Here is a 24,908-nt window from a genome sequence, read left to right as displayed (position 1 = left end):
ACGTCGTCAGTTCCTGCCAAAAGTGGTTTCATCCTTTCATATGAACCAACCTGTTGTGGTGCCTGTGGCTACACGGGACTTAGAGGATTCCGAGTCCCTTGATGTGGTCAGGGCTTTGAAAATTTATGTAGCCAGGACGGATAGAGTCCGGAAAACAGAAGCACTGTTTGTTCTGTAAGCAGCCAACAAGCTTGGCGGCCCTGCTTCAAAGCAGACTATTGCTCGCTGGATCTGTAACACGATTCAGCAGGCGCATTCTACGGCAGGATTGCCGTTACCTCTATCGGTCAAGGCCCATTCCACTAGGAAAGTGGGCTCTTCTTGGGCGGCTGCCCGAGGGGTCTCGGCACTACAGCTGTGTCGAGCTGCTACTTGGTCGGGTTCAAACACCTTTGCAAAATTCTATAAATTTGATACCCTGGCTGAGGAGGACCTCATGTTTGCTCAATCGGTGCTGCAGAGTCATCCGCACTCTCCCGCCCGTTTGGGAGCTTTGGTATAATCCCCATTGTCCTTACGGAGTCCCCAGCATCCTCTAGGATGTTAGAGAAAATAAGATTTTACTTACCGGTAAATCTTTTTCTCGTAGTCCGTAGAGGATGCTGGGCCCCCGTCCCAAGTGCGGACTTCTTCTGCAATACTTGTATATAGTTATTGCTTCAATAAGGGTTACGTTATTGTTGCATCGGGCGTGAACTGATGCTATGTTATTGTCATACTGTTAACTGGGTTGTTATCACAAGTTATACGGTGTGGCTGGTATGAATCTTGCCCTGGATTACCAAAATCCTTTCCTTGTACTGTCAGTCTCCTCTGGGCACAGTTTCTCTAACTGAGGTCTGGAGGAGGGGCATAGAGGGAGGAGCCAGTGCACACCAGGAACTAAATTCTTTCTTAAAGTGCCCATGTCTCCTGCAGAGCCCGTCTATCCCCATGGTCCTTACGGAGTCCCCAGCATCCTCTACGGACTACGAGAAATAGATTTACCGGTAAGTAAAATCTTATTTTTTCACTGTTTTGTGTTATTTCACTGCACTGAGTTGTTTCTCAAATACTGTGTGTGATTGCACTGTGTCAGAATGTCTGGCAAGAAGGCTGTGTGTACCTCCTGCCGCAAAAAGTTTTCCCCTTCACCGGGGGGATCTCTCCTATGTACTCCGTGTTCTCTCCCCTCACAGGATAGTAGTGTACAGGAGCCAGAGTGGTTGGAATCATTTAAATGAATGATTACTAATATTAATACAAAGTTTGCTACTGCCAGGCAAGAAAGGCAGACCCTTAAGAAATCTGTGGATGATTTTTTGATCAAGGCTGCTGACCACAGGCAGGCTCCTCAGCCCCTCTTGCTGGCCTCTCATAAACGCATACTCCCACATGTACTCCAGTCTGACTGATAATGACATGCCAGATCTGGATGAAGGGGAGGTGGACATGGAGGGTGACAATACTTTGTCTCAGGGTGTGGAGGCCCTAATGTATTCTATTAGGGAAGTCCTCAACATACTGGATATGGAGAGAGAACCTGAGAGAGAGTTGTTTTTTAATGTGAAACCAAAATCTTCCTCCACCTTCCCTGTCTCCAAGGCATTAAACTCAAGAGACGTGGGTCAATCCTGACAAAAAATTTCAAACCCCCTAAACGGTTGCTAAATTCTTTCCCTTTCCCACCGGAGAATAGGAAGGTATGGGAGAACCCCCCACCCCCGTGTGTGAATACATCAGTGTCCAGGCTGTCATGTAAGGTTGTACTGTCTGTACCTGGTGCTGTCTCTTTCAAAGACCCAGATGACCGTAAAATTGAGACTACACTCAAATCAGTTTATACCGCAGTGGGCGTGGCGCAGAGGCCCACCATTGCTTGCGGTTGGATTACGAGGGCCATGGTGAAATGGCCTATTAATATAATAGTGGGGTTTGATTCTCTATCTCAGTATGAGATCCTCACTCCACTGCATCCTATCTAGGATGCTGCAAATTTCATGAGTGAGGCGATCAAAGAAATAGGCCTCATCAATGCCCGTGCCACCGCGATTGCAGTTTCGGCTCGCGGAGCTCATTTGTTGCGACAATGGTCAGCGGATGCTGATTCCAAGAAGGGCGTGGAAAATCTTCCCTTTACAAGTGAGGCCTTGTTTGGGGAAGAACTGAACAAGTGGATTTCTCAAGCAACGGCGGGTAAGTCTACCTATCTGCCGTCTGCTGCACCTCCGGCTAGACGTCCCTTTCCTGGGCCTTCTCTGCAGTCCTTTCGTGTGGCCAGATTTAGAGGCAGATCCAGGCTTGCCTCAAATGCAGCTAGAGAAAACAGAGGTAAACCCCGTAAACCAGCGGCTGCTGGGTCTCTGAACCAGGCCTCCGGATCCTCATCCATTAAGTCTTCCGCGTGATGGCCGTTCAAGTGGGTGCTCGGCTTCAACACTTCGCCCATGTGTGGGCAGAATCCTGCCAGGACCCTTGGATGAGGGACCTCATATACCAGGGTTACCGGTTGGAATTCCAAGCACTCCCTCCTCACAGATTCTTCAGGTCAGTCTTACCAGCTTCACCTGTAGCAAGAGTCACCCTGCAGGACGCCATTCAAATCTACTACAAACAAAAGTTATTGTTACGGTACCTCCTCTGTTGCACAACAGGGGATTTTATTCAAGTCTATTTGTGGTACCGAATCTGGACGGTTCGGTACGGCCGATCTCGAACCTCAAATCTCTGAACCTGTATCTTCGGGTGTTCAGGTTCAAGATGGAATCTCTAAGGGTTGTGGTCTCAGGTCTGGAAGAAGGGGAGTTCCTGGTATTCCTGGATATCAAGGATACCTGTCTACACATCCCGATATGGCGCCCTCATCAGGCTTATCTCAGATTCGCTATACTGGGCCAGCACTTCCAGTTTTAGGCCTTACCCTTTGGTCTTTCCACAGCTCCAAGGGTATTCACAAAAGTCATGGTGGAGATGATGCTGCAACTCCGCATGATGGGAGTCAATATAGTCCCCTACTTAGACGATCTCCTGATAAAGGCGGTGTCCAGGGAGAGTCTGCTGAATAGCATCGACTTGGCTACTCGCCTTCTTATGGAACATGTGTGGATCCTAAATTTCCAGAAGTCTCACCTGGAACCGTCACAGAGAATTCAGTTCCTGGGAATGATACTGGACACGGTGTCTCAGAACGTATTCCTCCCTATGGACAAGGCATTGACTATCCAGGTTATGGTCCGCTCGGTACTCAGACCCCGCAAGGTCTCCGTTCACCTTTGCATCCGCCTACTGGGAAAGATGGTGGCCTCCTACGAGGCAACACAGTACGACAGATTCCATGCCCATCCATTCCAACGGGATCTGCTGGACAAGTGGTCTGGGTCTCAACCTGCACATTCACCAGAGTATAGCTCTGTCGCCGAAAGCACGGATCACTCTGTTATTGTGGCTACAAGTCTCTCACCTTGTGGAGGGTCGGAGTTTCAGTGCCCAGTCTTGGACTCTGCTGACAACGTATGCCAGCCTCCGGGGCTGGGGGACAGTGACCCAAGGGTCTCAGTTTCAGGGAATGTGGTCGAGTCAGGAATCCTCGCTCCCGATAAACGTTCTGGATCTCAGGGCAATTTACAGTACTCTTCTGCAGGCCTCCTATTTTCGCCGAAATCAGGCCATACATGTACAGTCGTACAATGCCACGGCGGGGGCATACATAACCCGAGAGGGAGGAACAAGAAGCAGGGCCACAATGCAAGAGGAGTCAATGATACTCCTCTGGGTGGAAAACAACACAAGGGCCATCTCAGCAATATTCATTCCAGGAGTGGACAACTGGGAAGCGGACTTGCTCAGCAGGCACGACCTCCGTCCGGGGGAAATGGGGCCTTCACCCTCATGGGTTTCAACAGCTATTTCACCGGTGGGGCTGTCCGCAGACAGACCTAATGGCTTCTCGTCTCAGCAAGAAGCTGCGTCGCTACTGTTCCAGGATGAGGGATCCGCAGGCGGATGCGGTGGACGCTCTGACGTAACCATGCACTTACCAGTTTGTATACCTGTTTCCTCCAATCCCTCTCATTCCCAGAGTTCTAAAAAGACTCAAAAGGGAAAACATTCAGGCAATTCTAATTGCCCCGGATTGGCATCGACGGGCCTGGTATGCGAACCTCCTAACCATGTCTCTGGAGGAGCCCTGGCTTCTAACGCTACCCAAAGATCTTCTTCAACAAGGCCCATTCGTCTATCCAGACTTATTGCGGCTTCGTTTGACGGCTTGGAGATTGAAAGGGGGATTCTAGCCAGGAAAGGCGTTCCCTCCAGGGTTATCACAACTATGGTCCAAGCCCGGAAGGTGGTGACTTCTAAGCATTACCACCGCATCTGGATATGTTTCATGGTGTGAGGGTAGAAAATATTCTACTATGGATTTTCAAAGTGCCCATTTTCTGCTCTTCCTTCAAGCAGGCGTGGATATGGGCCTATGGTTGGGCTCCATCACAGTTCAGACTTCAGCCCTCCATATTCTTCCAGAGGCATCTTGCTGTTCTTCTGGAAGGTGCAGAGATTCTTGAAGGGTGTTCTTCGCATTCAACCACCTTTTGTCCCTCCCACGGCTCTGTGGGATCTCAATGTAGTCCTCAACTTTCTTCAATCGGACTGGTTTGAACCCTTGCACAGGGTGGACTTTAAATATCTTACTTGAAAGACTGTCATGCTATTGGGTTTGGCCTCTGCAATACTAGTGTCGGAATTGGGGGCCTTATCCTTTAAGATCCCTTATTTGATATTTCAAGAGGATAGGGCGGAGCTCAGGACTCGCCCACAGTTTTTGACGAAAGTAGTATCTGCTTTTCACATTAATCAACCGATAGTTGTTCCGGTAATGTTTGACACATCGGTTGCTCCAAAGTCCTTGGACGTGGTTCGGGCTTTGAGGATTTACGTCAAGAGGACTGCTCGTCACAGAAAGACGGACTCGCTCTTTGTCCCCTACGACGCTACGAAGATTGGATGTCCTGCCTCTAAGCAGTCCATTGCTCGTTGGATCCGTCTTAACTATCCAACAGGCTTACTCTTCGACAGCATTGCCGCTGCCAAGTTCTATTCAGGCCCACTCCACATGGTTGGTGGGTTCTGCCTGGGTGGCTGCCCGTGGCATCTCGGCCTTGCAGTTGTGCCGTTCTGCAACTTGGTCTGGTTCGAACACATTGGTAAAGTTCTATAAGTTCGATACCTTGGCCAGTGATGACCTTCAGTTTGGTCAGGCGGTTTTGCAGTGGTCTCAGCACTCTCCCACCCGTTCTGTGAGCTTTGGGACTTCCCTATGGTACTAATCCATCCCAGTATCCCCTAGGACAGTGGTTCTCAAACTCGGTCCTCAGGACCCCACACAGTGCATGTTTTGCAGGTAACACAGCAAATGCACAGGTGTATTAATTACTCACTGAGACATTTTAAAAGGTCCGCAGGTGGAGCTAATTATTTCACTTGCGATTCTGTGAGGAGACCTGCAAAACATGCACTGTGTAGAGTCCTGAGGACCGAGTTTGAGAACCTATGCCCTAGGACATTAGAGAAAATAGGAATTTGATACCTACTGGTAATTCCTTTTCTCGTAGTCTGTAGGAGATATTGGGCGCCCGCCTCAGTGCTTCGTGTTTCCTGCTTACCTGGTTGTAAGTTCTTGGTTGGGTCTGCTGTTGCTGTCCCTATTACTGTTCGAGTTAGCGTTGCTATTCTTGGTTTGGTTAGCGTGGCTATCCTTTGTTCTGGTTAGCGCGGCTATCCTGTCTTACTGTTGTGTGTTGGTTCGTTACCTCACCGCAGTTGTTATCTGTTTTTCTTCTCTCAAAGTATGTCCGTCTCCTCGGGCACAGTTTTCCTAGACTGAGTCTGGTGGAGGGGCATAGAGGGGAGGAGCCAGCACACACTGAACATTTCTTAAAGTGCCAGGCTCCAATGGACCCGATCTAAACCCATGGTACTAATCCATCCCAGTATCCCCTACGGACTATGAGAAAAGGAATTACCAGTAGCTATCAAATTCCTATTTTTTGCTTGTTATTCTGTGACAAATTGTAATAATATATTGTAATGATAAATATGTATTTTTCTTCCCTAGGGTATTTAAATGTCTCAACATGTACCAGGTGGGACGCAATTACTACAGTCCTTCGGACCCCGTGGAAATTCCTCAGCACAAGTATTACATATATAACTATATTATATATACAACTATCTATAAGATAGAAACTGTTTACCCCATGCAGACTTTGCAGCATTTCCACCTAATCATTACTGAACAAAATGCTTTTTCATTAAAATGATCCATTATACACCTTAACGGAAAATGTTTGTTGTATACTGTAGTATAATGATGTATTTTAAAATCATACTACAGGTTGAGTATCCCATATCCAAATATTCCGAAATACGGACTTTTCTGAGTGAGAGTGAGATAGTGAAACCTTTGTTTTTTGATGGCTCAATGTACACAAACTTTGTTTAATACGCAAAGTTATTAAAAATATTGTATTAAATGACCTTCAGGCTGTGTGTATAAGGTGTATATGAAACATAAAGGAATTGTGTGAATGTAGACACACTTTGTTCAATGCACAAAGTTATAAAAAAATATTGGCTAAAATGACCTTCAGGCTGTGTGTATAAGGTGTATATGTAACATAAATGCATTCTGTATATTAGATTTAGTTCCCATCACCATGATATCCCATTATGGTATGCAATTATTCCAAATTACGGAAAAATCCGATATCCAAAATACTTCTGGTCCCAAGCAATTTGGATAAGGGAGACTCAACCTGTATTGCAAATGCATTATCCACTCTAATGGTAGCTGTTGCTACAAATCAAGGGATTCCTGCTATGAATATACTGGTACTCTGATCCTCTCGCATTCACAGAGCCATCACAGGCTGTTGTGTCTGTGAGATGCTGTTCCTGCATTCAGTCTGAATCAGTCACCAGAGTACTGGGAATTCCCACATGTTCATCATGTAGCTATTCACACTGCAAACTATGGGGGAGATTTATCAAAGCTTGGAGAGAGATAATGGGCCAGATGTACGAGACACTGGAGAAGGATAAAGTGGAGAGAGATAAAGAGATCACTCTCCATTGCTTAGTACATCACCCCCAAAGTACCAGCTCCTAACTGCCATATTACTGTCTGTGGGCCAGATGTACTAACCCTTGAAAAGTGATACTTTTCACGGTGATAAAGTACCAGCCAATCAGCTCCCAACTGTCATTTTCCAAGCCCAGCCTGTGACATGACATTTAGGAATTCATTCGCTTGTACTTTATCACTCTTTATTCGTTTCCACTTTATCACTTTTTAAGGCTTAATACATTTGCACCTGTTTTTGAAAACTTACAGGAGCTGGTTGGGTGGTACTTTACCTCTTCACTTTATCTCCCGCCTAGTTTTGCTAGTCGGTAGCGACTTTTTCCATTAAAATGCGTCTTGTTCCCAAAACAACGATTAGGACGCACAAGCAGATTTTGCTGATTAAAATGATATGCAACATGCCTGTATTCTGTGTGCGACCATAGTATCTGCATATAAAATGGTACGATACAGTGTTTTCCTAGAAAAAATTGAAACGTACCAATTCGTATGATGCAGATACAGCCACAGGCGCACAGAGAATATAGGCATGCTGCATATCATTTTAATCAGCAGAATCCTCTAGTGTACGTCCTATTCGCATAGCAATGTGAATAAGACGCATTTTGGCAAAAATAGGAGCTAACGGAGTTGCACGGAACCTGTTAGCTCACTCACGCTAGGCATTTCCCACTACGTGGCGTATTGAGGCAAGGTGTATAAGGACACAGCTGTAGTTTATTCATATTTTGTCACATTGGACAGGAATGAATGGTAGGGGATCAGTATTAAAAATCCGTGGGCGAGATCCCGGCTGTCAGTATACCGACAGCGGGATCCCGTCCATTGGTATGCTGGCAGCAGGGCGAGCGCTAGAAAGCCCCTGGCGTGCTTGCTGCGCCCGCTGCGGGCGGAGGACCGATGCGCTGACCATGGGTTATATTCTCCCTCTATAGGTGTCGTGGACACCCATAGAGGCAGAAAAGCCTGTGGCACCGGAATTACGGCGGCGGTATTTCACTGCTAGTCGGGATTCCGGCGTCTGCATTGTGACGTCCGGGATCACAACTAGCGGTATTGTAAAGGTATGCCAGTGGTAGGAAGATATAGGTCACCTGACTGAGGTCTCGTAGCTGGTCTATGCTATTTTGATGCGAGATTAAACTTGATTTAACGTCATCCAACAAGTTTATTATATTTTGCTATTGCAATACAGAATAGACTTTGCCTGCAGTGTACCTGATGTCATACTATGCCTATAACCCATAGGTAGCTGCGAATAACCCATAGGTAGCTGCGATTCGGCAGATGTGCTTGACACGTCTGCTAGGCAGCTTCTCCTCGCCTTGTCTCAGCCTGACTGGTTTAGCTGATGTCCTGGCTGTTCCCAGAGCTAGTGTGTGGGCTTTTGGTTCAGTTGGCGCTTTATGGTAAATTATTATTGTTTGCAGGAAACCTCCTGAGGTCCCGATGATGTCAAGTTGGAAGAATCTGATTAATGAAATCATCATCATCATAAAACTCACTTATTTCTCTTGTCGATGCTCAGTTGAGTTTACTAAAGTTTGTATTCCATGGGTTGTACTTGTTATGTGTTTCTTTTCCTTGTATATTTAAAAAAGAAAAACAAAAAAACAACTTGTGTCCTATATTATGAAATCCCAGACAGCAGAGTCTCATATGGGTTTCTGCAGAGATATCTATGTAAAGTAGGAGCAAGACTCTTTAAAAGGTGGTGGTATACTGGCCCCATTTTTGAAGTGAGCCTCATGTCTGTATACCTTATCTTTGTTCCTGTTTCTTCCATCTGATTCTATCACCCTCTTTCCCTGAGCTCATCCAAGGATAAAGTGGACACCTCGGCTATATGTGGTTAGAAGCGGATGGTTATCACTGAGGCCCTGGTCCCACAGGAGCGATTCAAGATAAAGTCACATGTGCTGACCATCATCAATCAGTGGTTATCACTGAGGCCCAGGCTGGATCTGAAAAATGACAGGGGTTGATTGGTTGGTAGTTTATCTCGCTCCACTTTATCTCTCTCCAAGGCTTAGTCACATATGCCGACAATCATTATTCTAGAGGTGCAGAGTTTGAATTATTAATAGGCATGAATTGCCTTCAAGATTATACCTGAGTCATCTTATCTCTACTACACTGTCACCACCTTGGAGGGCATCCCCTGCTTGCTGTTACTCCTGTATCCTGCACAGTCCAGGTTCATGCACTCCCCCAACAAATCCCCTAGTCTCCTTTTCATGTTCCATCCTAATTGTTTACAAGGTTTTTATTCCCTGGTGTGGTACGAGGACATCCACATCTGTTGGTATGAAGGCTCTTCATAGTCAATTTCTGAAAGGTTGCCATGACACCCAACAGCGTTTGGTTTTGAGGGGAGGCTCTCCACTGTCATTGTCAGGGAACGTTCCTCATACTTATTGCAGCATCCATCAATATGGCAGGAATATGGTCATTAGGTCGACAGTCATTAGGTCGACCACTATTGGTCGACATGCATTAGGTTGACATGGTCACTATGACGACAAGATCAATAGGTCGACATGGAAAAATGTCGACAGGCCTTTTTCACTTTTTTTTCTTTAATTTTTTTTTACTTTTTCATACTTTATGATCCACGTGGACTACGATTGGGAATAGTAACATGTTCCGAGCACAGCGGTAGTGGAGCGAGGCACCTTTTGCTCGCCATGCGAGGTGACACGGTGCACTAATTGGGGTTCCCGGTCACTTTATGATGATAACAACACAAAAAAAGTTAAAAAAACAACAACTCATGTCGACCGTTTTTCATGTCGACCTAATTACTGTGTTGACCTATTTCACGTGTCGACCTAGTCACTGTCGACCAATAGTGGTCGACCTAATGACTGTCAACCTAACGCATGTCGATCCTATGACCCATACCCATATGGCATATGCCAGGGCAGGTAGATGATGCTACTATGGTGGCTTGCCTGAGCCATTATTGGGAGTCTCAGTGCCCTCAGGCCATAAAAGAAACATCTCACTCCCTGCAGTGGGCAGAGATGTGTTCTGGCCATTTCTATTTTCTGTATGCTGTGAGTGGGCAACTGACTTGCAGTGGACAAAGCCTTGGTCCTCTCAGATGGGTCACTTTGTAAAGTTTTTCGGCTTTCCTAAACATCTGGAGGTTTGCAGAGGTCTATCCTTGCTTTGCAATGATGCTATGCCGCACTGTGGCCTTTCTGGTTTTTCCTACCTTTTATCCTTACTCTGCTGATTACTTATATTGCTTTACATCCAGATCTCATCTCCAAGGAATTTATCGTGCTGGAGTTTTAAACCAAGATCGCAAATCTTTTACTTTGACTTTGGAAGGGAAGGGATCCGCTGATGAGATTGATGCAAGGCTGCAGGCACTGAAGCCTTGTTCCTCAATCACAAGGCATCTTGTTGTGGTTAGTGCAAGGACAAGTTTCCCGGTGGTGGTTCTTCATGTGGCTTTGGGATATCCCAATGTCTTTGTCTCACTAAACTATGTAGACAACAGTTATTGGACACTGATAGCAAATAGATTAACAAGATTTTATTTAAAGTCAGTACTGTGTAGTCCACCACATGCAGTGATTATTGCAGATATCCTTCTTGGCAAACTGTCCACAAGTTCCTGGACAGCAGCTGGCGATATGTTTTACCAAGTACAGTGAACAACTGTGACAATGTAGAAAGGTCGAGTCGGTCTAGAATGCACCTGTCACTCCAATTCATCCTAGAGGTTCTCAATGGGCTAATATCTAGACTCTGAGTTGGCAAGTACCAGTCCAGTGTCACCCTGGAAACATGACGGGTGGCATTGCCGTCCTAATAAAAACATTTGTCTTTTCTGTAGAACTGCCTCAATGTAGGGAGCACAGAGTCATCTAGAACATCTCTAGACTTCTCAGAGTTAATGTGACCATGTATTACAACTAGTGGACCCATGGCAAACCAGATGAAATAGCTCCATAGCCTAATGCCACCACCTCCATGCTTTACTATAGGTAAAATATACTCTGGCATCAGGCGTTCTCCTGGCAATCGCCAAACCCAAACACGTCTATCTGATCTGAAAATTGTAAGTTATGATTTGTCATTCCATGACGCTTGTAGCCATTGTTCCAGATTTTGCGCTCTTTCGAAGTTGATGAGCAGCTACTTGCCATCCAAGTGCATGGGCCTCCCTATGAAGTGTTCTTGTTGAAACCTGCATGTTAGTGGTCATTTAGAACTTGTGTGCAGTGGCATGCATGGGACGAACCCTGTTCTTTCACAGCTCCCTTTCCGGTCTCTGAGGTGCAGTTGCGGGGGTCTTCCAGGTTGAGGTGCATTCCTGCAATGACCGTTCTTCTTCCACGCATTAATGACAAAAGACACAGTGGATTTAGGAACCTTCCTAACATCCGCAGTGCTTCTCACACTCATACCTCCGATCGTGCAGCCTACAATAATCATCTTTTTAAACTCGGTTAGCTCCTTCCAGTAAACCATTTTGTTAGTAAATGATCTAGTCAGTGCCCCTGAAGTGTACAGCAGGAGAAAAGGGAATTTATTTTGTATGTGAATCCTTTTTCTCTAAAGATTCAGGGAGATTGCTCATTTTCTGTTTTACGTTACTCTTCCTCATCTTACTGTAGTTACGTCTTTTCTGGGCTAGTGGACCTCTGAGGGGGGAGCAGGAGAGAGAGAGAAGTCATGATTCTTCCTGTGAGGATGCAGGCCTAATGTCAACATTTACATTCCCGACACCACCTTTATGATGTTGACATCGGTTGAAATATCATCGTGTGAAATGCTGGCATTCTCAGAATGCCGACATTAGGGTTAGACTGCTGGGGGTGAGGTTATGGTCAGGGATAGACTTACTCACCGGCAGATCTGTACAATCATCTGGAACTCACCGTTAGCTGACCACTGGACCTGGAAGCCACCACTGGAGCCACTGAACCAACCAAACGAGGTTAGTCACCGCTGACCACCAGGAATGTTTTGACGTAATTCTAATCATGTCGACCCTTCATCAGTATCAACATGATAATTGTCAATGTGGCCAATGTTGACATGCCAAGCAGCTCGAGGAGCTGCATGTCTACATTACGACCATGTTGACATTCTCTTGTCTCTTGCACAAAATCCCCCTATTACATGGATGACACAGGTGTGGTGCTAGACTGCTGAAATAAGTTTTCTTTATTACACATACACTTTCCTGTTAATTGCACATATAACACTGATGACAGCCTGTGAACTGAAGCCCAGTTGAGTGATAACTTTACTTTAAAACAAATATTCTACAAACTGTTTTTCCATCAAGTTTGCTGTCAAGTAACAAACCATAGCATATACCCTGTTGTTTCACAGTCCTGTAGTTGTCCAAATTATCTGAAGTGTGGAAGGTTCCACATGAATTAAACGTTCCCTTTATTTGTGTTCTAGTTTAATCTTAACGTGGGTGATATAGTCTTATACTTCTAAATGTAAAAGGTCATTGGTTGTTTGTGAGAGATTCAGTGTGCAGGAGATTCAGTGTGTCCCAGTGACGTGCGGTGGGGTGAGGCAGGAGAGGCAGAGCCTTTCCTGTCATACTAATATATACGCCAGAGTTTTTACTATATAAAATACATAAAAAATACAGAGAATATATTAGAAATATCTTATTTGTATTATTCTGATCATTTTTATAGTCAAAGCTCTGGAATTAAAAGTCTATGGCAGGTGAGACAGTGCATCCCCCCCCTCCGCCTACCTTGTCCACACATCTCTGATCAAAACTCACCAAATTTCCAGCAGTATATACTGCTATACCTGTTTATAATGCCCACATGTATATACTGCTGCACCTGTGTATAATGCCCACAGGTATATACTGCTGCACCTGTGTATAATGACCACATGTATATACTGCTACACCTGTTTATAATGCCCACATGTATATACTGCTGCACCTGTGTTTAATGCCCACAGGTATATACTGCTACACCTGTTTATAATGCCCACATGTATATATACAGCTGCACCTGTGTATAATTCCCCCATGTATATACTGCTGCACCTGTGTATAATGCCCACATGTATATACTGCTGCACCTGTGTATAATGCCCACATGTATATACTGCTGCACCTGTGTATAATGCCCACATGTATATACTGCTGCACCTGTGTATAATGCCCACATGTATATACTGCTGCACTTGTACATAATGCCCACATGCACCCTTGGGCTCATTTATTGTGTGTCAATCTGGCTCTGGTACTAGCCAGTGCCTCCTGAGCCACTTACCTCACTGCAGTCCCTGATGCGTCCTCATACCACCTAACCTCAATACGCGACGCGGCATGAGTAAGCCACCAGGTCCTGTGTGACTCTGTTTGCTCGATTGCTATTTGCGTCTTTTTCATTGAATTTACATCTTTGTTACATTGTGATGTGACAACACCGAGACTGCACCGATTAATTTAATATGTGATAACTTGTATATCTGTGTGCGACTGAATTTGTGTTTGAAGCACATCGGAACTTGGCTCTCTGTATACAGATTGAGATCCCGTTGTACATAGATTCGGGTGAAAAAGACACGGTGCCAGTTGAATTGCACAGGACCTGGTGCACCAAGAAGGACTGCTTGACATCACTACGGCAATAGTGTACAACGTTTCTATTAAAATAGTTGTCGCTCATCTTTTTACATTTAAAAAACAAATCACTCATTAGTCGCTATAGGTTACAATACCTTCTTGTGCAGTTACCTATACACCATTGTTCATAAGCTTTGTTCCTATGTGTCTTGGGCATGTGGTTCTGTTTGGTCTATAGTGATAAAGTTGTTAATAAACATTTTCCGAAGAGTCTGCCCACAATTAGAGACTGACTCATAGAGACTGAGTTATATTTACTAAAAGGTCAATTTCAAATCGATTAAAATCGATTGTAATCGATGTCTAGCTTCAAGGGCTAAAACACACATTTACTCACATTTACATATCAATATAAAAAAATCATCTGTTAGCAAATGTGTGTTTTAACCTTGAAGCCCAACATCGATTAAGATTAATTTTAATTACTCTTAAATCAATTAATACCGACCTTTAGTAAATATAGCCCTTCGTTTTCTGACCTATTCTCACTGTATATGTCAGGTTGATGCTCTGGCCCGGTTTCTCCATCTCCGTCACAAATCTGGAAAGTCAGCTAACTCTGAGCGCCGACGTGAGCCACAAAGTTCTACGCAGTGAGACCGTCCTGGATTTCATGAATGAGCTCTACTCTAGGATTCCCGTGGAGCGTTTCACCGATGCCTGTGAAAAAGAGATTCTGGGGATGGTTGTGCTGACCAGGTACTGGTCTTGGTCGTTTTATAAGATACTGGAATTCTAAAGGGGCCTACACATGGTGCGATACTAGCTATGAACGATTTAAGCTTAACGATTTTCCTTGAACTTCCCCGGAGTCCAGAACCAATGATATTGACTATACACACTGAAAGGTTTTGGCTATACTAGAAACTATATAGTCAAGTTTCCATCCAAAATAGACTGTGCATGCACATTCTATATTTTGTCCACCGATGACGGATCACGTGAGCACATAACGTTCATCGTTGGTTCTATACATATGGAACAATATGCACTAGTTTCTCTTGCGTCCTAGAGGATGCTGGGGTCCACATTAGTACCATGAGGTATAGACGGGTCCACCAGGAGCCATTGGCACTTTAAGAGATTGAGAGTGTGGGCTGGCTCCTCCCTCTATGCCCCTCCTACCAGACTCAGTTTAGAAAATGGGCCCGGAGGAGCCGTTCACAGCTAGGGGAGCTCTCTTGAGTTTTCCTGGTAAAAGTTATTTCTCTAACGTCCTAGTGGATGCTGGGAACTCCGTAAGGACCATGGGGAATAGCGGGCTCCGAAGGAGGCTGGGCACTCTAGAAAGATTTAGGACTACCTGGTGTGCTCTGGCTCCTCCCACTATGACCCTCCTCCAAGCCTCAGTTAGATTTCGTGCCCGGCCGAGGTTGGATGCACACTAGGGGCTCTCCTGAGCCCTTAGAAAGAAAGTATAGTTTTAGGTTTTTTATTTTCAGTGAGACCTGCTGGCAACAGGCTCACTGCAGCGAGGGACTAAGGGGAGAAGAAGCGAACTCGCCTGCTTGCAGCCGGATTGGGCTTCTTAGGCTACTGGACACCATTAGCTCCAGAGGGATCGACCGCAGGCCCAGTCCTTGGTGTTCGGTCCCGGAGCCGCGCCGCCGTCCCCCTTACAGAGCCAGAAGCAAGAAGAGGTCCGGAAAATCGGCGGCAGAAGACATCAGTCTTCACCAAGGTAGCGCACAGCACTGCAGCTGTGCGCCATTGCTCCTCATGCACACTTCACACTCCGGTCACTGAGGGTGCAGGGCGCTTGGGGGGGGGCGCCCTGAGCTACAATAAAAACACCTTGGCTGGCAAAAATACCACAATATATAGCCCTAGAGGCTATATATGTGGTAAATTCCCCTGCCAGAATCCAGAAAAAAGCGAGAGAATAGGCCGCGGAAAAGGGGCAGAGCTATCTCCCTCAGACACACTGGCGCCATTTCTCCTTCACAGATCCGCTGGAAGGAAGCTCCCTGGCTCTCCCCTGCAGTCTACACTTCAGAACAGGGTAAAAACAGGGAGGGGGGGCACTAAATTTGGGCGCAATACATATATAATATAAAAAAGCAGCTATAGGGGACATAACTTAGTTAGTCCCTGCATTATATAGCGCTCTGGTGTGTGCTGGCATACTCTCACTCTGTCCCCCCAAAGGGCTTTTTGTGGGTCCTGTCCTCATTCGGAGCATTCCTTGTGTGTGTGCGGTGTGTCGGTACGGTGTGCGGTGTGTCGACATGTTTGATGAGGATAATGATGTGGAGGCGGAGCAGATGCCTTTAGAAGGGATGTCACCCCCTGCGGGGCAGACACCTGAGTGGATGGGCTTATGGAAAGTAATGAGTGCACGTATAGACTCCTTATATAAGAAAATCGATGACATGCCAAATGTGGGACAGCCGACTTCTCAGCTCGTGCCTGCCCAGGCGTCGCATGGGTCGTCAGGGGCTCTAAAACGCCCGCTACCTCAAGCAGACCCAGATGTCGACACGGATACTGACACCAGTGTCGACGACGATGAGTCAAACCTGATGCCCACTAAGGCCATTCACTGTATGATTGAGGCAATGAAAGAGGTGTTAAACATTTCTGATATAACTACTGGTACCACTAAAAAGGGTATTATGTTTGGAGAGAAAAAACTACCCGTAGTTTTTCCCCCATCAGATGAATTAAATGAAGTGTGTGAGGAAGCGTGGGCTTTCCCTGATAAAAAATTGGTAATTCCTAAGAAGGTACTAATGGCGTTCCCTTTCCCGCCAGAGGATAGGTCACGTTGGGAAACACCCCCTAGAGTGGATAAAGCGCTCACACGTTTGTCTAAAAAGGTGGCACTACCGTCTCCGGATACGGCCGCCCTCAAGGAACCTGCTGATAGAAAGCAGGAGGCGATCCTGAAGTCTGTATATACACACACAGGCATTATACTTAGGCCAGCTATTGCGTCAGCTTGGATGTGCAGTGCTGCCGCTGCGTGGTCAGATAAACTGTCAGAAAATATTGACACATTAGACAGAGACACGATCCTGTTAACCATAGACCATATCAAAGACTTAGTCTTATATATGAGAGATGCACAGAGGGAAATCTGCCGGCTGGCATCTAAAGTAAGTGCATTGTCCATTTCTGCTAGGAGAGGCTTATGGACTCGCCAGTGGACAGGAGATGCAGATTCAAAAAAGCACATGGAAGTGTTACCATATAAGGGTGAGGAATTATTTGGGGATGGTCTCTCGGACCTAGTTTCCACAGCAACGTCTGGGAAGTCAGCATTTTTACCCCATGTCCCCTCACAGCCTAAGAAGGCGCCGTTTTATCAGGTTCAGTCCTTTCGGACACAGAAAAACAGGCGTGGAAAAGGCGGGTCCTTTCTGTCCAGAGGCAGAGGTAGGGGAAAAAGACTGCAACAAACAGCAGGTTCCCAGGAGCAAAAGTCCTCCCCCGCTTCTTCCAAGTCCGCCGCATGGCGGTGGGGCTCCACAGGCGGAGCCAGGTACGGTGGGGGGCCGCCTCAAGAATTTCAGCGATCAGTGGGCTCGCTCACAGGTGGATCCCTTGATCCTTCAAATAGTATCTCAGGGGTACAAACTGGAATTCGAGGCGTCTCCACCCCACCGGTTCCTAAAATCTGCCTTGCCGATTGCTCCCTCAGACAGGGAGGCGGTGCTAGCGGCAATTCACAAGCTGTATTCCCAGCAGGTGATAATCAAGGTACCCCTACTTCAACAAGGCCGGGGTTACTATTCCACACTATTTGTGGTACCGAAACCGGACGGTTCGGTGAGACCCATTTTAAATTTGAAATCCTTGAACACATACATAAAAAAATTCAAGTTCAAGATGGAATAGCTCAGGGCGGTTATTGCGAGCCTGGACGAGGGGGATTACATGGTATCCCTGGACATCAAGGATGCTTACTTGCATGTCCCCATTTACCATCCTCACCAGGAGTACCTCAGATTTGTGGTACAGGATTGCCATTACCAATTCCAGACGCTGCCGTTTGGACTGTCCCCGGCACCGAGGGTATTTACCAAGGTGATGGCGGAAATGATGATACTCCTTCGAAAAAAGGGAGTTTTAATTATCCCGTACTTGGACGATCTCCTAATAAAAGCGAGGTCCAAGGAACAGTTGTTGGTGGGAGTAGCACTATCTCAGGAGGTGCTGCACCAGCACGGCTGGATTCTGAATATCCCAAAGTCACAGCTGGTTCCGACGACACGACTACTGTTCCTGGGTATGATTCTGGATACAGTCCAGAAAAAAAAAAAGTGTTTCTCCCGGAGGAGAAAGCCAGGGAGTTGTCATCTCTAGTCAGAGACCTCCTGAAACCAAAACAGGTATCAGTGCATCGCTGCACGCGGGTCCTGGGAAAGATGGTGGCTTCTTACGAAGCAATTCCCTTCGGCAGGTTCCATGCCAGAATCTTTCAGTGGGACCTGTTGGACCAGTGGTCCGGATCGCATCTTCAGATGCATCGCTTGATAACCCTGTCTCCAAGAACCAGGGTGTCGCTACTGTGGTGGCTGCAGAGTGCCCATCTTCTAGAGGGCCGCAGGTTCGGCATACAGGACTGGGTCCTGGTGACCACGGATGCCAGCCTTCGAGGCTGGGGGGCAGTCACACAGGGAAGAAACTTCCAAGGACTATGGTCGAGTCAGGAGACTTCCCTTCACATAAATATTCTGGAACTAAGGGCCATCTACAATGCCCTAAGTCAAGCAAAATCCCTGCTCCTACACCAGCCGGTGCTGATCCAGTCAGACAACATCGCGGCAGTCGCCCATGTAAATCGACAGGGCGGCACAAGAAGCAGGATGGCGATGGCGGAAGCCACAAGAATTCTCCGATGGGCGGAGAATCATGTACTAGCACTGTCAGCAGTGTTCATTCCGGGAGTGGACAACTGGGAAGCAGACTTCCTCAGCAGACACGACCTCCACCAGGGAGAGTGGGGACTTCATCCAGAAGTCTTCCAGATGCTGGTAAACCGTTGGGAAAAACCACAGGTGAACATGATGGCGTCCCGCCTCAACAAAAAGTTAAAAAGATATTGCGCCAGGTCAAGGGACCCTCAGGCGATAGCTGTGGACGCTCTAGTGACACCGTGGGTGTTCCAGTCGGTTTATGTGTTCCCTCCTCTGCCTCTCATACCAAAGGTATTGAGAATAATAAGAAAGCGAGGAGTAAACACCATTCTCGTGGTTCCGGATTGGCCAAGACGAGCGTGGTACCCGGAACTTCAAGAGATGCTCTCAGAGGACCCGTGGCCTCTACCGCTCAGACAGGACCTGCTACAACAGGGGCCCTGTCTGTTCCAAGACTTACCGCGGCTGCGTTTGACGGCATGGCGGTTGAACACCGGATCCTAAAGGAAAAGGGTATTCCGGAAGAAGTCATTCCTACGCTTATTAAGGCCAGGAAAGATGTTACGGCAAAGCATTATCACCGCATATGGCGGAAATATGTTGCATGGTGCGAGGCCAAAAAGGCCCCAACAGAGGAATTTCAACTAGGTCGATTTCTGCATTTCCTGCAAGCAGGAGTGAATATGGGCCTAAAACTAGGCTCCATTAAAGTACAGATCTCGGCTCTGTCGATTTTCTTTCAAAAAGAACTAGCTTCAGTACCTGAAGTTCAGACATTTGTGAAAGGAGTGCTGCATATTCAGCCCCCATTTGTGCCTCCTGTGGCACCTTGGGATCTCAACGTGATGTTGAGTTTCTTAAAATCACATTGGTTTGAGCCACTAAAAACCGTGGATCTGAAATATCTCACGTGGAAAGTGGTCATGTTATTGGCCTTGGCTTCAGCCAGGCGAGTGTCAGAATTGGCGGCTTTATCATGTAAAAGCCCTTATCTGATTTTCCATATGGATAGGGCAGAATTGAGGACTCGTCCCCAGTTTCTCCCTAAGGTGGTGTCAGCGTTTCACCTGAACCAGCCTATTGTGGTGCCTGAGGCTACTAAGGATTTGGAGGACTCCAAGTTGCTAGTCGTTGTCAGGGCCCTGAAAATATATGTTTCCAGGACGGCTGGAGTCAGAAAATCTGACTCGCTGTTTATCCTGTATGCACCCAACAAACTGGGTGCTCCTGCTTCTAAGCAGTCTATTGCTCGCTGGATTTGTAGTACAATTCAGCTTGCACATTCTGTGGCAGGCATGCCACAGCCAAAATCTGTAAATGCCCATTCCACAAGGAAGGTGGGCTCATCTTGGGCGGCTGCCCGAGGCGTCTCGGCTTTACAACTTTGCCGAGCAGCTACTTGGTCAGGGGCAAACACATTTGCAAAATTCTACAAATTTGATACCCTGGCTGAGGAGGACCTGGAGTTCTCTCATTCGGTGCTACAGAGTCATCCGCACTCTCCCGCCCGTTTGGGAGCTTTGGTATAATCCCCATGGTCCTTACGGAGTTCCCAGCATCCACTAGGACGTTAGAGAAAATAAGAATTTACTCACCGGTAATTCTATTTCTCGTAGTCCGTAGTGGATGCTGGGCGCCCATCCCAAGTGCGGATTGTCTGCAATACTTGTAAATAGTTATTGTTAACTAAAGGGTTATTGTTGAGCCATCTGTTGAGAGGCTCAGTTGTTTTTCATACTGTCAAACTGGATATAGTATCACGAGTTGTACGGTGTGATTGGTGTGGCTGGTAAGAGTCTTACCCGGGATTCTAAATCCTTCCTTATTATGTCTGCTCGTCCGGGCACAGTGTCCTAACTGAGGCTTGGAGGAGGGTCATAGTGGGAGGAGCCAGTGCACACCAGGTAGTCCTAAATCTTTCTAGAGTGCCCAGCCTCCTTCGGAGCCCGCTATTCCCCATGGTCCTTACGGAGTTCCCAGCATCCACTACGGACTACGAGAAATAGAATTACCGGTGAGTAAATTCTTATTTTTTTAGAAGTTTATTGTTTTACATGGAAGCTGCTGGCAACAGCCTCCCTGCAGCGAGGGACTGAGGGGGGAGCAGTGTCCGCCCTGCGGGGTCTGAGCCACTGTCTTCGCTGAATGGACACTGAACTCCAGAGGGGTCTGATCGTTCTCCGCCACATGGGACCGCTCGCCCCAGCAGTATGCCGCCACCCCCTTGCAGAGCTGAAGAATCTGTAGCGAGTGAGACACTGACCCCCCCTAGCAAGCGGGGGGTCGTGTGAAGATGGCGGCAGCAGGGTAGGAGCGCAGTATTAACTGCCCTCCGGGGATGGCTCAGAGGTACATGGTGCGGCGCTATGAGGGGCGCCCTGAGCCAGCGCGACACCCTATACTGGTCCAGAAGCCTGTCGGGGTCCCCGGATCTCAGCCAGCACTAAATCCTCAGGCCAGTATAATCTGATGAATAGCGAGAAGACAGCGCCATTTTGGGGTCGGAGCTTCTTCTCAGATCGGACCCAGCAGCGTTCAGCGCCATTTTCCTCCACAGCAACTCCAACTATCTGTAAACGGTACCAGGGGGTTGTAGAAGGGGGGGAGGGGGGGTAAGCTGCAATACGACTGTGTATCCTATTAAGGTACACAGTCAGTGCTGAAAAGGGGTCTCCCTTTGGTAAAAAAAAAAAGCGCTGTGTGTGGGTTGGCTCTTGGGGGGGAAACTGTGTCTGCCCTCCTGTGTGTGTGTGTGTGTGTGTGTGTGTGTGTGTGTGTGTGTGTGTGTGTGTGTGTGTGTGTGTGTGTGTGTGTGTGTGTGTGTGTGTGTGTGTGGAGTGTCTGTGGTCTCCATTAAGCTATGTCCAGGGACACTGTGTCATATGCTGCAGAGGATTTGTCCTCCCAGGATGATCCCATTCCATGTAATCAGGATAGCACTGGTTTAGCACGGATACCAGCAAGGGAGCCTGAGTGGTTTTCCTCTATCAAACCTTGGATTTCTCAGATTTCTGACAGGGTTGCAAGTAATGAATCTGCAACCCAGGTATTACAGAACTCTATGGCAGTATGGCCCGATTCTGGTACCTCGGGACGCTCCGCTATATACCCCCACAAACGTGCGCTTGTGCATGTCACACAGGATGACACGGATACCGATTCTGACACCACAGATGGTGATGGGGATGTGTTGCGGGGGTCTGCATCTCTTGCAAAGGGGGTGCAATTGATGATAGAGGCTATCAGGTATGTGTTACATATTAATGATACCACACCAGAGCAGGTTGAGGAGGCTTTTTTCACTGAAAGTAAAAAAGCCTCGCTAACCTTCCCTGCGTCAAAGGAATTGAATGCTATATTTGAGAAAGCATGGGAAAACCCTGAGAAAATTTCCAGATCCCTAAACAGGTACAGGTGGCGTTTCCTTTTCCTGAGGAGGATAGGAAAAAATGGGAAAACCCGCCGAAAAGAGACAGCTGATTGAAAAATTGATAACACACTTAAATCAATGTACACGGCTTCAGGGGCCATATTACGTCCCACTATTGCTAGTGCATGGATTGCAAAGAATATAGTAAAGTGGTCGGCTACCTTACTAGAGGATTTGGATACGATGTATAAGGGTGATGTTGAATTATATTTACGCAACATTCACGATTCAGCAGGTTTTATGGTAGAATCCATGAAAGAACTGGGTTCCATGGCTGTGGGAATCTCTTCCATGTCTGTTTCAGCTTGTCTGGGACTGTGGCTGCGCCTGTGGTCAGCCGACGCAGAATCCAGAAAGAGTGTGGAGTCCCTACCCTATACAGGTCAGGCTCTCTTTGGGGAAGCTTTAGACGCGTGGATATCCACCGCTACAGCGGGTAAGTCTCCGTTTCTTCCCTCAGCAGCACCTGCTCCAAAGAAATCCTTCTCTTCTTCAGCAACACAATCCTTTCGGCCTAACAAGCCTAGAAAGGCCAGACCGTCCCATACCTTCTTTAGGGGAGGTTGAGTTAAGTCCAAGAAACCTGCCGCTGCAGGTTCCCAGGAACAAAAGCCTGCTTAAGGTACGCCAAAATCTTCCGCATGATGGTGGACCGCGCGGCCTGGAGGTGGGGCCAGTGGGAGCGAGACTCAGACAATTCAGTCACGTCTGGGTATTGTCCGGCCTGGATCCCTAGGTGATAGATATTGTATCCCAGGGATACAAGCTGGAATTTCACCCTCCACATCACCGAGGGTGTTTACCAAGGTGATGGCAGAGATGATGGTTCTCCTCCGCAAACAAGGGGTGAACATCATTCCATATCTGGACGATCTGCTGATAAAGGCAACGTCCAAGGAGAAGCTGCTGCAGTCCATTGTTCTCACAACCCGAGATCTACGGTTGGATTCTGAACCTTCCAAAGTCACATTTGGAACCAACCCAGAGGTTGTACTTTCTGGGAATGATCCTAGACACAGAAGTGCAGAAGGTGTTATTTCCGCAGGAGAAGGCGTTGGTGATACAAACAATGGTCCGAGATGTCCTGAAGCCAGCCCGGGTGTCGGTTCATCAATGCATACGCCTGTTGGGAAAGTTGGTGGCCTCTTACGAGGCTCTCCAGTACGGGAGGTTCCACGCTCGGGCCTTCCAACTGGATCTCCTGGACAAGTGGTCAGGATCTCATCTCCACATGCACCAGAGAATACATCTGTCGCCGAAGGCCAGGATTTCGCTCCTCTGGTGGCTACAATTACCTCACCTTCTAGAGGGCCGCAGGTTAGGGATTCAGGAATGGGTCCTTCTAACCACGGATGCGAGCCTTCGGGGCTAGGGAGCAGTCACTCAAGGAGTAACTTTCCAAGGAAGGTGGTCAAGTCTGGAAGCCGGCCTGCCACTCAACATCCTGGAACTAAGAGCTGTCTACAATGGTCTTCTTCAGGCGGCCCATCTTCTAGGAAATCGGGCCATTCAAGTGCAGTTGGACAATGTAACGACAGTAGCCTACATAAACCGACAAGGCGGAATGAAGAAGAGTGCTGCAATGTTGGAGGTGACAAGAATCATCCTCTGGGCAGAAAGACGCGCGTTATCGCTCTCAGCAATATTCATTACAGGAGTGGACAACTGGGAAGCAGACTTCCTTAGCAGACACGATCTCCATCCAGGGGAGTGGGGTCTCCATCCGGAGGTGTTCAAGGAAATAACAGACCTTTGGGGGTTTCTCCAAATATACATGATGGCCTCTTGTCTCAACAAGAAGCTTCGACACTATTGTTCCAGGTCGAGGGACCCACAAGCAGTGGACGCCCTGGTGTCTCCGTGGGTGTTACAGTCGGTATACGTGTTTCCACCACTTCCACTCATTTCAAGAGTTCTAAAGCTCGTAAGGAGAACAAGAGTTCAAACAATCCTCATTGCTCCAGACTGGCCAAGGCGGCTTGGTACGCGGACCTTCTGAATCTCTTGCAGGAAGAGCCGGGGCCTCTTCGGGAGGACCTGCTGCAGCAGGGGCCGTTCGCCTATCAAGACTTACCGCGGCTACGTTTGATGGCATGGAAGTTGAGCGCCTGATACTTGCTCGGAAGGGCATTCCGAAGAAGGTCATTCCTACCCTGATACAGGCTAGGTAAGGGGTAACGTCTAAACATTACCATCGTATTTGGAAGAAATATGTCTCTTGGTGTGATTCCAAGAAGTTTCCTACGGTGGAGTTTCAACTCGGACGTTTTCTCCTCTTCCTGCAAGCAGGTGTGGATATGGGCCTAAGGTTGGGATCTGCGAAGGTCCAGATTTCTGCCTTATCCATTTTCTTCCAGAAACAATTGGCTGCCTTCCCTGAGGTTCAGACTTTTTTGAAGGGAGTTCTGCACATCCAATCTCCCTTTGTACCGCCTACGGCCCCTTGGGACTTTAACGTCTTAACGTTGTGTTGCAGTTCCTCCAGTCGGATTGGTTTGAGCCTCTACAGGAGGTTGAGGTCAAATTTCTTACATGGAAAGCTGTCACGTTGTTGGCCTTAGCTTCGGCTAGGCGTGTGTCCGAATTGGGGGCTTTATCCTGTAAAAGTAGAAGAGCTGAACTCCGGACACGTCAGCAGTTTCTTCCGAAGGCAGCAGTTTCTTCTGAAGGTTGTGTCGGCATTTCATATAAACCAACCTATTGTGGTGCCAGTGGCTACTGACTCCTCAGTTACATTAACGTCCTTGGATGTTGTGAGGGCTCTGAAGATAAATGTGAAGAAAACTTCTCGTCACAGAAAGTCGGACTCTCTGTTTGTCCTATATGATCCCAAGAAAATTGGGTTTTCTGCTTCTAAGC

General features: G+C 47.3%; 1 protein-coding gene across 4 annotated transcripts in view; it reads left to right on the top strand.

Annotated features, from left to right (window-relative positions):
* PIWIL4 (piwi like RNA-mediated gene silencing 4) overlaps nt 1–24,908 on the top strand; it is a 733,536-nt gene that overhangs the window by 472,459 nt on the left and 236,169 nt on the right. For 2 of the 4 annotated variants that reach the window (XM_063951459.1, XM_063951458.1), the window contains exons 8-9: nt 6,095–6,175; nt 14,259–14,456. The exons of 1 other annotated variant lie outside the window; for it this stretch is intronic. In XM_063951459.1, the coding sequence (XP_063807529.1) occupies nt 6,095–6,175; nt 14,259–14,456 (279 nt within the window). The remainder of the gene's footprint in view (nt 1–6,094; nt 6,176–14,258; nt 14,457–24,908) is intronic. One more of the 4 variants, XM_063951460.1, reaches the window with a different exon arrangement.

The sequence above is a fragment of the Pseudophryne corroboree genome, chromosome 2 (genome assembly GCF_028390025.1).
Source record: "Pseudophryne corroboree isolate aPseCor3 chromosome 2, aPseCor3.hap2, whole genome shotgun sequence".
NCBI lineage: Eukaryota > Metazoa > Chordata > Amphibia > Anura > Myobatrachidae > Pseudophryne > Pseudophryne corroboree.
Note: the sequence above shows the minus strand (reverse complement) of the source record. Positions and strands in the feature narration are given on the sequence as shown.